The sequence below is a fragment of the Battus philenor genome, unplaced genomic scaffold (assembly GCF_028537555.1).
Source record: "Battus philenor isolate CCGP_79_NKW_IND1 unplaced genomic scaffold, ilBatPhil1.0.hap1 SCAF_4, whole genome shotgun sequence".
NCBI lineage: Eukaryota > Metazoa > Arthropoda > Insecta > Lepidoptera > Papilionidae > Battus > Battus philenor.
Genome location: NW_027181704.1, coordinates 13,912,802 through 13,926,550, shown reverse-complemented (window position 1 = coordinate 13,926,550; position 13,749 = coordinate 13,912,802). Strand labels below are relative to the sequence as shown.

The 13,749-nt window shown below is 32.4% G+C and overlaps 1 protein-coding gene across 1 annotated transcript in view; it reads right to left on the bottom strand.

The window, feature by feature from the left end:
• Positions 1-13,749, bottom strand: part of LOC137928789 (neural cell adhesion molecule 2-like) — a 91,231-nt gene that overhangs the window by 21,882 nt on the left and 55,600 nt on the right. The window contains exon 4 of the mRNA XM_068771761.1: positions 6,128-6,324. Within this exon, the coding sequence (XP_068627862.1) occupies positions 6,128-6,324 (197 nt within the window). The remainder of the gene's footprint in view (positions 1-6,127; positions 6,325-13,749) is intronic.

Here is a 13,749-nt window from a genome sequence, read left to right as displayed (position 1 = left end):
TACTTGAAGGAAAGTGTACCAGTACATAAAACATAAACAAACACCTTTCTCTAAGAGGTAAAATAAACACTAATGAAACATTGTGTGTTGTTGGTGATGATATACAGATCCGAGATGTTATAACTTACGAAGAGCCTAATGAGAAGGCTCAAGGTCACGCAAAGAGCAATAATGCTATGCTCAAAGTTTCGTTGCAAAATCGAATCAAAAATAAGGACAGCCACAGAAGAACCAAGATCACCGACGAAGCTCGAAGAATTACTCGTTTTTTTTTTTTTGTAATGGTCCCCGCTGTTGGTGACCTCTCGTTTCCCTATCTCGTGTGGGACAGGGACTTTTTAATTCTAGTAATTTATTCAGTTTTTTGTATTTTTTTATTATTATCATTCTTCTCTTTCATATATCATCTTATCTGTCGTACTGTTTCTTTCATTCTACAATTTTCCCATTTCATTTCATAGAAATGCAAAGCATACTCTCCCCCTTCGTCTTGCATGATGGCCGAGATATTCCTTTGATTACTAATATTTATGTGCTTAATTCGTTAATGATGGTGTAATATATCATACAAAAATAGCATTTCTTTCAAGAGCAATAATGCTATGCTCGAAGTTTCGTTGCGAAATTGAATCAAAAATAAGAAAATTCACAGAAGAATCAAGATCACCGACGTAACTCGAAGAATTACTGATCTGAAGCAACAGTGGGCGGGGCACATCGCTCGTGCAGCCAATGACAGTTGTGACCGAAAGGTTCTGAAGGCGACGTGGTCATGCCCTCCACAAGTTGGACCGACTACATAATTAAGATCACAGGAAGACGCTGGATGCTGGCAGCATAGAAAAGATCAATATGCCGAAACACAAGGGAGGTCTGTGGGCGTCTATCGTCAGAAAAATGAAAAAGAATGAAAACAAAGTCTCTTCAATTTAAACGTATGTAGCTTGCCTTATATTGTACGATACATTCACCCATCACGTCTTTTGTAAATGACGATACAGTAACATGTTACATAAAATTGTTATATGGGGGAATATGATATTTCACTCTTGAAATTGGAATATTTATTGCCTGCGCGTTGTCAACGATAAACGTAAATGATGTTGACATTTCTTAAAATACTCTTATCTGGCGTAAGAGTTGTAAACAGACATCAATATTAAATTGCCTCGTAAGGTATAATAAAGATGTAAATTTTATATTAATTTACATACCATAAAAGGAGTGATGATATCATTCACATAATGGTATAAAATATGTGTCTATGTTACATTAAACAATGTATTTCGTAGCTATTTTTAATTATATTTCTGGTCAGAAATTTCATCAACCCAGCTTTTTAATACAAGTAAAATCTAAATTTTTATATTATAAAAATATTTATTTATTTACTAGTGCGATTCATAATTTAAAAAAGACTACGGTCACGCAAATTACTTATACACCACAAAACTGACAAAGTATTTCCACCATATATATATATATATATATATATATATATATATGGTGGAAATATGTATAAATATATATATATGTAGGCTGCCAACAGACCAACAATCAAAACTTCTTAAATATTAGGCTCCCTTCTTAATCCTAGTTATGTGTTTCAAAAATATAATTTCGATAAGAAAACTGATAAAACATGCGTCCCAAATCTATCGTGCGAGTATTTATTTATTCAGTGCATTTTTGATATTTGGACACTCTCCGATAGCTCTGATAATTTTCGATTTGGGTATGTTTTGAATTTGTGTAAATCTTATGTTCCAATCATTGTTGTATCCAAAGAATGTACTATCTTTTATTATGAATTTAAAAATTAGTTGCGATGTTTCTTATTTACGATTGGGTCATACGAAATGTTATCTCGTAAATGTGCTTAACTAAAAATAATTAAGATACATTCTATTTCTGATGTAGGTTTCACAATCAAAATCGGAAAAACAAATGTTAATTAACCTTTTTATTACACGCATTGTTTTAGAAAACGTGATTATGCAAATGATTTATGTATTTCTTTACGTTATCACGTATTGCAAGTCTTTTTAAGGTTGGGGTCGTTAGAAAGCATCGAATGTACATTTTTTAAATTGTCCTATTGAAAAACTTTTCTGGAGGAATATGTCTAATAATTAATGTCTCATAGCTGAAATGATGGTGACGAAATTTTAAAATTTCGTCAAATGAAAATTATTATAAAAAAAATCGTGTAATTTTCGTAAAAATATTTACAAAAAAACCTGATTGAGTTTAGTTTTTTCTCAGGCCTAGACGCATTTCGTATCCTTGTAGCTTTATTTAAAGATAAGTGAAAGTTGTTTCTATATTTGACTCTTTTACGATTCTACTACTACTTTTGGAATTAATAAGTGTTCACTATTGATTATTAAATGAAATTAATAAATGGATTATGATATCTACGACAGTATTTGTCACAAGTGTTTCATTTCCGTCCAATATATATTTGCCATTAAACTGATACGGTAAACAGTACGGGCCACAGAGCGCTCCGATACCCTCAAATTGCGGATAAACAAGCCGAGAACGGCTTTCAACCATGGTATACTAGGGAAAATGAAAATGTTTTCGTTGGTACAAAACAAAAGGTTTGGTGATATGAGAGTATTCAGTAGGGGATAGAAGCAATCGCAGCCGGCTCGTAACCGTTCCCCGCAACGCTGATATCGCTTACCGAAATGAACAGCCCTTACCCGTTTATTGTTTTGTACGCAACGTAAGTGCGGATTGCGGAGATATGAGAATTCGCCGCAGCGTTTCGACTAAAGTCTAACGCTGAAATATTTGCACCGAATGCTATTTAGATCTTATCTTCTAACCTTATGTGATTTTCTTAAAAGCTAAATTTCTTCAATGACTATTTTACTTTCCGAACCGAAATACTATATAGATTATTGTTAAATAATATTAATTAGAGATACTAGAGATCTATATGAAAAACATTATATTATTTATTTTAACAAAAAAATTAGGGAAGTATGTACAAATAGACAATATCACTGCGACCTTGTATATACAGATGTCTATTCTTATTTTGTTTATCAAAAAATTTGGGTTTTCGTAGCCTGAAATTAATTGGCGATAAACGGAAATCTCATAAATGCTTTTGAACGTTTGGAGTTAGAAGAGAATGCGTAATATAAAGAAATTAAATTAGAGCTAAAAACGGGTCAGATTAGAAAAAAAATGAAAAATAAGATACGTAATAAAGTAAAGAAAAATAAACCCAAAAATTATTAACACTGTATTATAAAAAAACTCCACTTAACGATAGAGGTGAGAGGATGCTGGGCATTGGTTGGACGGCCCGATTAACTAATGCCTCTATACTCGACTCAAAATCACTACTAGGCTTTTTACCGTTTGCCTTAAACGGGTGCTTGAATATCTCATGTTGACAGGATGACAACCGATACATTGGAGAAGTAGATATCATCACCTATACGGTATTCTGAAATGATTCGCAAAATACTTGATACCATACACGACATTATACACGTAAGCAGAAGGAATCGATGGTTTTAAATCACATGCCTGAAGCTATGAAAAAAAATTTCAAGATCGCGAGGGGGAAGTAGGTATGTATGTGTTATATTCATGTATTACATAAATAAATACATACAGAAAGTTAATGTATGTGTGTATATCTGTGTGTATCTATTTATGTATCTATGTGTTATATACATATTTTACCATGATGATATAACTTCTGTTGATACACAAATTCCTTCACAGATACAAACTAATTACACATGCGGGGCCAATAGAGACGTCACAAATCTATCAGATTGTTGTTTCTAGGTCATGCTGGTTAGTTATACTATACAGTAACAATATAACAGCTCTTAGATGTTGTCTGTATATTTATCGTGACGAATAAATATCTGCACTTGATAAAAAAAATATAGTATAGGTAGATAGAGTCCGATATTTACGACGTAATAGTATGTTTTATATCCCATTATATAATTGAGAAATATTCGTATTAAAATAATAAGGTATTTTCATGAGAAATTTATTGTAACAGTGGCAACATACCGGGAAGATAGATTTTTTTATTCTTAATACCTCTATTGAATTATTTTCTATTCTTTTGTTATATCGGAAATTGGATACGATTTTTGAATATCATTATTATTTTTATCTTGTACTTAAAAGGTTAGGAAACTAATCGATTGATTCGTAAGAGCAATGTACCTGGTTTCAATTGTAAAAGGTTGAAATTATATAAAAAAAAATAATATACCAATACTGCAGTGGTAGTTAAGAAACCGTGAGACGAAAATATTTAATGGAATCAGGCGTTACCTCAAACACAAATTGGTAAATCCAATGCCTGTAATATGTGAAAAGCCCATCGTATGGTACTTTCGTCTCTTGAGTAAGAAAAGGACCAATATTTAGTCACTTTCGCACAAGCAGTGGTAGTCGTGCAACAAAGTGCACCGCCCGCCAGCCCGCTGATAAAAACAAAGTCACAGTGACTCTGTGTTTGGCACTAATCGGTGTAACATAACTCTTGAATATGCCCTGTGGAGGGGTGAAATATGTGTTGAGTAATTTGGCGGTGGCGGTTGTGTGATTCGCATTGTTTGCCGCATACGCATTTATCAATGCAATACATAGTATAAAACAACGATCGTAAATGAGACAACTAGTTGACGGAGTCAGAAGAAGCAATGTTACTAACAAGAAGTGAAAGTGATGAAAAATGCTTCATCGTCATCATTTCAATCTTCCTACGACCACTGATGTATTTGGGTCTCACGACCTTAGAATGTAGTCTGTCCATATCATGGGTGGACGTCCAACTTTGCGCTTGCCCAACCGTGGTCTTCAATCCAGAACCTTAAGCGATCATCTGTTCTGCGCATTGACACGTACTTGACAATACGCTAGGATGTGCTTATTATTTCTGTTCGTCTACGCATCTCCTCAATACTTATTTGATCTCATAGAGAAATCTCGAGCATAGCCCTTTTTTAGCTCGTTGAGGGAACGTATGTGAATGGCGCCAGAAATAAAGATGTTATCGTTCTTAAAGAAGATTTAAGTTACTTAGTTTGTATTATAAAAGGCTATAAATACTTAGTTAGTTGGACTACTGTATAATTTTATTTGCCGTAAAATTTTTATAGCCTAACCAAATTGCTAGCTTGTGCCGCACGAGAGGATTCAATTCCACATGCCAACGCCGGCAAATAGGACCCAGGCCATACATTGTCCGACTTAGCAGACTATTCGAGCTCTGTTATGAGTTTACGTAAGCTTGGACTGCACATTTGGCACAGTGATGTTCACTCTGCACATATCTGTGAGTAAAACATAACACTGAACATACAAAGACTTTTCAACTTATTTGACTTACGTAATGTAAACTGTACTAATAGGTTGTAGCAAAAATAGAAACAAGCAATTGACTTTCTTCAGCTTTGATATCATTTCTAAATTATTCATGACATGGCAGAAAAGATCAAATTATAGAAAACAACAGAATAAGGAAAGACTCCCTTATAATGTATCAAATTGTTTTACGGAAGGAAGTGTCAACGAAGTAATGTTATTGATATTAAAAGCGTTTATACCGAAATAAATGAACAATATCTATGTTTATCGACAACGTTTTTTTCAAAAATTAAATTTAGTAATTTAGCTTAGTAGATAATTAGGAAAATAATCATAAGTTTACAAATAAACAGTATAAAACGTGGTGTTAAACAAAATGTTATATTAATAATGTTATATTACAAAACAATGGTTTACTCCGTAATTTTATGGGCGGAAACAATGTAAACACTACTTGTCCTGTCCTGAGTTTATATATATATATATATATATATATATATATATATTTATATATAAGTATATGTACAAAAATCGGGTATCACTTCTACGGGTTAAAAGAAACAATGTACTCTTTACTATAATTAGTGTATAAACACATTTAGTTCCAAGGTTTTCCACATTTGGGGGGAAAATAATGCTAAATTAACCCACGGTATAAACTAAAAAGTCATTTTAAACCGCTACTAAACACATTCACATATTAGTGTTATTTTTATTTATTAAAATTTAATTTTTAATTTAGAATAACGAATTATTTACTTACCGATAACGTCAAGGGCAATTCTGTAGTTCCGGGTAGGTGAGACTTGGAAGTCGACGCGACATCTGTAGATGGCCCGATCACGCGACTGCACATTGGTGAGATGCAGGGCGGAGTTGGGCATGCTGAGCCAGCGGGAGCGTTCGGCGAACGCGTCATCGGTCCAATGGGCGGTCGGCCCTTGGACTCTTGTGTCGTAGCTGTTGACAAACCATACTACTGGTAATTTATAATTATAATGTAAGTTCGGGGTGTGTTGACAATATTTTTTGAATCGAATTCGAGTGCCGGTCTGGCGTTAAAATCAGGAAAGAGTCAATAGCCCCCCTGATAGGCGGAAAAGATAAACAGTCATTCGTATCCCTCTGCAAAAAAATCGCAAAAAGTGCGATAGAAATAAACAAAAAGCAAACACAGTAAATAAATAGATAAAAAAAGACAAAATAGAACCAAAATGATACATAAAATTGTGATAGAAAATAATTATAGGATATAAGTAATAAAAATGTAAAATAAAATTGTAAATTTAAAATGTAAAAAGAAAATGGGAATGATAGATGAACAGAGCAAAAGGGAAAGAAAGCAGAAATGTAGCGTGAAAGATAGATAATAGACCGAAAGAGAAAGTAAAGTATGAAAGAAGAGAGAAATAATAAATAATTATGTGAAAAAATTAAATTGCTAATAAAGTCCCTGTCCCACCAAAGATAGGGGTACGAGAGGCCCCCAATAGCGGGGGCCATTAAAAAAATATCTTATGAATTGTTTTTATTTGATCATATTTGATCTACTTTTTATCTTACTATTTCTTTTACTATTCTGAACGGTGTGGTGACGTTATGTAATAGATGTAAAATGTCGATCGAAAGTCAGTCTTTAATCACCGGCCAGCCACTCCTTGATTATAAGGTTGTATAAAAAATTCAAGTTGTTTACTTAATAATAAAATAGTGATGATGGATAATTGGCTATAGGTAACAGCTTTATATCAATTATTAGTAAATAAGCTTTAAAGCTTTTAGACTTATTTTTAATCACCCTTTATAAGGTGATCACTGGTAAAGTTTCAGCCCATAAATGCCTACTGATGCCCACTCAAAGATATTTATGGAATGATGTTCCATAATCGCAAAGCTTGAATGGCGGGTTGGTGATCGAAATGTAGTATTGTGGTACACAGAGGACGCTGCTGCCCATTCTCTTGTTGACTTATTTGTAAGTAGTGGCAATCCCATATGAATAATGCACAAAGTGAGAATTACATAAGATTGTATCCTGGCAATTGAATCCGCGAATTTTGATCGCAAGTTTCAATCCTCGACTGTTGATCTAACACTGATAATGGATACAACAGGACAATAAACATTTACAGTACACAGTCTGCAGGAATAGACAGTAAACAGTAAGAAAATTTGTTTTGCGATATATATTACTTCTGAAATCTTTGATTTTTCGATACGCTGTATTTATTATTATTAATATTTGACAGCAGATTAGCTATATATTCACCAATTTAAAAAGCCTTTTATATGTTTATCATAAGAAACATTTTGTGGAATCGTGCTACATTTGTCTCAAGCAATATCTATCAATATTTGATATTTCAATGCTAAGATATTAAATAACTTTCTGAAAGTAACAATCATTCCTATCTCTAAATATTACGAATGATTATTTTCGATTTTATTTAAATAGTTTGTGATAAGGGTAATTCAATGTAGATTGCCACACACATTTTCTTTGGTTTATGGCTTATAAGCCTGGTATTTCTGGGAAAACAAAAATCCGTATATTTTCTTATCTCGTATGCTCAAAGTGGTACACATAAATATTTACGCGCTAGTATTTGCTGATATGACCGAAGCATAAGTTCGTTCGGAATCACTGTAGAGCATTAATTACACTATGGTACCTACACGATGGTCTATAATAATATAGATATACTAAATATTGCAGAAATCATAACTTGTAATAAAACATAATTGTTTTTTTATTGATTAAATCCTTTTTCGATTGAAACGGACACTCATTTATCTGATACAATGGGTTTCGTTTACAAAAAAAAAAACATTAGCAAAAGCAATACGTGTGGTGACAACCTATTAATATTTAGTTGCTATAACCAAATCGTGGTACGAATTAATAAAAGTTTTGCAGACTAGTGTAAAATCAAATATAGTTGACCTATCGGCGATTTGTATTTTAAGGAAATACAATGAAACAAATGTTTATTATATCCCATTGGCTTTATTAAGTATCTTCAAAAATTCAAGACATTTATTTATACATAACACATAACATAAACATTTATATCTGTTTATATATATTATACGGAATAGATTACCTATTAACAAAAATCAAGTGATAAAGAAGTGTATAAACTTTTTTGGTGGATATGTGGGATTCCTATTCTCTAAATACTTGTTGGTTGTTCTCGGCACCTTTACATGAGCCGCCAGATTTTCTACAGAACTCACAGGTGCCCCACAGTATTGTGCCAAGACGCATCCTAGGGAAAAGCCGACTCCCTCTGGCATTCTCGCTGTACCGCAGCGATACAAGTCTACTTCGCGTTGCTACTCTTCTTGGGATTGCATTAAGTGGACTATTATGGCCCTATAATGGTTGCCCCAGAACCTGACTTCGTTCTGTTTTAAAGGATTGAAGCACCGTTAAAAAATAACTTTACTGTGTTGCAATTTATAGTGTATTATATCCATTGTTATTAATGGTACAGTTACTAGTTTGTCAATACTTGTATGGAGTTGAAATAATGATAATTTTTATATTAATTATAATAAGTAAACGGATATGTTTATCATCCGCGGACAAGAAAATTTTAGATGGAAATGTTTGTCTATGCTATATATTATTAACAATTATGATTTACGATCGTTAGTTACCAGGTTGATATCTAGAAATATTGTAATACAAATGTATTTATAATTATTAGTCTTGTAAAATGAAGAAAAGTTTTATAAAATTTCCTAGGTAAGTAGCTTTCTTCTAAAGGATATGTAAGAGGAAGCTGAGAGCGCGGTTGCCAGTGTTACATAAGCCGACAGACAGTTTCGATTTTACCGTACCTCTCGTTGTTTACCTTGTTAATTTAATTTTTTATTATCATTATTTTATTTTTAACGATTTTTACTATGATTAGTTCAGAGTTAAATAAATTCTTATTTGTATCGCTAGTGGTATTTTTTACAATCTTTATTTTTCGCTTAAACTAAACGCAGATAGTTGGGAGAGGGTTGCCGCTATTTGATACGGATCTTTCTTCTCCCAGCTGTGAGGCACGACAGCGTTTTATAATTTTTTTAAATTTTTTACACAATTTGTTCTTGTGGATAAATACAGCTAAAATTTATATATATTAACAATACAATTTGGAATACTTTATTATATATTAGTTGCTACATTATGTTATTTAAAGTCGCTGCCCAAGCGCTACAGACCGGTAAATACCTTGAGATTTAGAACAATGTGCCGGGCCAACTCTTCAAAAGATTCTGCTGTAGAATTTTTCTTGAGAAGGTCCGGTAAGCTGAACGGAGGTATATTATGGTTTTTACATAAGGTCACGTGGTTACGTCTTTTGGATGCGAATCGGGAGCAGTGTCTGAGTAAGTGATCAAAAGTCTGTACTGTGGAGTCGTCACATGGGCAAGTCTCATCAATTATTTTAAAACGGTGCAGGTACTGCTTACAGTACCCGTGCCCGCTTAGCAGTTGTTAAACTTTATAATTGTGAGACTTTTTTTACACTGGTTTTTAATTTATATATTGTTGTAACTTTACTGCTGCCCGAGAAGCATTATCAGTTTCTATACGTTTAACAAACCAGAGCCAAGTCGGCGCTAAGGATAGAGCTCTTTTAGAAATATAAAAAAAGCTCGAAGGTTCCTTAAGAACTTCGGCCCGGGGCGCTAAATTCTACTGTATTATTAGACTAAATTGGATACATATTTTAAGCCTTTAAAATTTTAAATAAGTGTGACATTAATCAACTCGTAAAAGGTCCGTGTGATGCATGCAACTGTGTCCCTTTAAGAGGAGTTATATGTTACAGTAATGAGGACAATACAAGACTTACACATCTTTTGTTTAATCACCCATTGTTTCTATGCACAAAAGATACCATTGACACGAATTCATAGTTTAAATACTAAGCGTATGCGTCAATAGAACACATTGAATCTTATCTCCCGTCGGACTGTGTTTTATGTCAAATTGTGGTCGACAAGCTGAAACTAGGTCGTCATTTATTTGCCTACTACATCGCTCAGTAACATTTTAACTTTAGCACACGCTACCTCATATCCTAAAAAGGTCGCTATAGATATCTAGTTTTTTTTTTTTATATTCTAAAATCTTTCTTTTTAATCCATTAATTTAAATTTAACTTCGCCCTTCTACAAATGTACACATAAAGGTTTATGATAATGAATAACTCCACTCATTTCGTATTGATTTTTAAGTTTATTATTTATTTAAATATACGTTTATATTTACTGTATATAGCAAATATAAATGTACACATAATTATTCTTGTATGTATTTGTGTGTATATAGTAATATATGCATTTTTACGTATGTACACCCTAAACTGCCCTCTCCTTCGTGTCTCTCATCTCCATCCAAAGATTGTCTGGTAGAGATCGCCTCGAACGATAAGACCGCCTCCTGTACCATATGAATTGTTTCTTTTTTCCGCTATATAATATCTACGGTGTACAAAGTGCTAATAAATTAATTAATTGATAAAGACTAGGAATTAATTTCTAAGATGTTTGTAGTGGAAGGAATGAGAGGCATAACAATGGAAATCTCTATAACCTGCTGTAAGAATTAGAACTGTCATGAGCAAATGACAGATTATTTCTGAAATAAAATTTGGTTCTGTATAGAGAGAAGTCTTGATGGCGAAGATGAAAACCACTGCATTTCAAGAAGGCATCTCTAAGCGTCTAATCCCATCGTCAGCTCTGAGCACCATACCTGGAACTTCTCTACAAAACAATAGACCTAGAACCCACACTGTAACTGTGGAAAGCTACGAAATTATGTGTGTACTATTTTTACAAATGTTTAAAAATGAATTTTATATAAACCATTATTTAAATAAGGTATTCCAATTTATTCGTCTTATTTTTGTTAGGTTTTAAAGGCTAAAATTTCGCGGCTTTATTTTGACTGGCTGAGAAGTTTCAGAATTAATTACACCTGATCATTATTATAGTTTCAGCACTTCTGTACATAGACCTCACTATAGGTTCCAATAAGACAGCGGCCTGCGTCCCACGTGTTTCGATGACCTCAAAAAGGTAGTATGTCCGACTCTTAAGTTGACGTTTTAGGCTGCGCTTGCGCATCCGGTCCATGGGCTCCTCTCCAATTATTCTTAACGTAATAATAATCCTATCTAAAGATCTCTTTTTCTAAAGTAACAATAGTTAAGTAGTTATATAAAATAAATACGATAATCGATTTATTTGAATTAATAATTAATATTCGTTTCACGTCACTAAACAATATTACAATAGATAAATAAAAATTCTAATGCGAGCATAAAGAAGTTGTGCAAGACATTAAAATGTCGTGGCATATCCTTTCGTTTATCGAGCTTATGTCAAAACAAGTTATTTTAAAGATGGAAAATTTAAAACAAAGTAAATTTTTCGCGAGATTTTTCAACTTATTGGATATATCACATTCTACATTTTGTGAAATAAATCTGCTTTTGTTTTTAACACTTTGCGTTATAGCAGACTAAATCACATATAGATATTCCATATCAATATAGACATTCTGTATTAATCTTTTGTGGTGCAGATATAACAAACAGACAGGTGTGCGCAGAAAAATATGCATGTGTAAAAATTATATAAGAGATTTCAACCCACTTTCACACTCATTACAATATCTCTAGACATATAAAGTTGAGAGACTTGACATTCAGTTAGATTATTATGTAAGCCAATTAAAGGTCAGCTAATAATGGATTTAATGAAATATTAACCGCAAAAGGGGTTGGGGTGGGGTGACACAAAGTTCGCTAAGCGGCCATTGGACTACTAATTAATAATAAGCACATACTAAAATAGAAGGACATATTATACGATGTAACTTATGCATATGGGTATGTAAATAATAGCTTAAGTTTAACATTAGAATTATTTATTTCGAAAAGGTCATTCGCACAAATTCACATGACGTCACCATTTGAGAGAATTATAGTTACTTATTATTACTTACAACATAACAGATTATAGATAGCTCTGATGAAAAACCATTGCATTTCCTTTTATTACCTTATTTTTTACGTGCATATACTACATTATGTAATATAAATGGAGTTAAGATACTTCAATTGTTCCGCCAATATGTCTTAAATGTTTTTAAACATATAACTGTTTTAAACAAATATTTACCTCGCCATAAATAACACTGTATAAAAAACTGTAAGCCTTCATAAGTTCTGTCATACTTTAATTTTATTTTCCATATATTCTCATATAAATTGTATATAAACATAGAAGTAAAGTATTTAGCGTTTTGATAAACAATTCTAACAATGAATAAACTTTTCCTTTCAAAAATAAAAACCGTTTTTCCCTTTGAAATATTCAGTACAGCTTAGTTGTAGTATAAAGTTAAAAATTAAAGCATTCACGTCACGTTCATTGAAATTAAATTGTGTAAAAAGAAATCTCCATCATGAGTTCATAAAGTATTTTGAAAACGTATACATAAACCGGCCCGCAACTGTTTTATAGGCTTATGAGTTATGTCACGTTTTATACGCACAACCCGATGTAATATGCCAGTAAAATTTTTAAAAGTAACATTTAAGTTTCTTTGAATTCATGTTATCGTTCTACGGGAGAAATTTGTTTTGGTTTTAATTTTAAATTCAAACATATTACGAAATGTAAACTAGACTTTTGTTGGACACTTTTTAATTTTCCTGAACAATAATGTTTATCTGTTAGAATTGGCTGCTCTAACTGGTTTTGAGTAGTAGTAAAAAAGTAAAAAGTAATTGGCCAATTACATTCTATTAGAAAAAAATTAATGGAACATATTGCAAATGATCACTTTCACCATCATCATAATTTCAAGAAAAAGAAGAATCATAATTTCAGCCTAGAGAAGTCCATCACTGGACATAGAACTCCTCTAGATATTTCCAAAAGGGCCGGTCGGAAGCGGCAACTAGTATTATCCGACTACCTTCAAAAGATCGTATGTCCATCTCGTGAATCTCTTACTCTGCGCTTGCGGTTCCGTATATATTTATTGATTGCACATGAAACACATTAAATGTAAGATTCATTTATTCGATATAACAGAATTTATAACATAAATATTATTAACAGTTAACATTTTATTAACTCTATTTTATTTTGAATACTCTTTTGATGAATAATGAGCCTTTTCCGTGAATTAACTTTTAATATTCGCTTTAAATTTTGCGAATGGTAGTCCAATAATATTTTGCGGAATTTCATTCAAAATATATACAGAGTTTTTGCAGCCGAAATTTTATTACAGCCAGTTTTTAACGGTTTCTTGTAAATATATTATGGACGTGTCTTATTTTTTTTTTCAATTTATTGTAA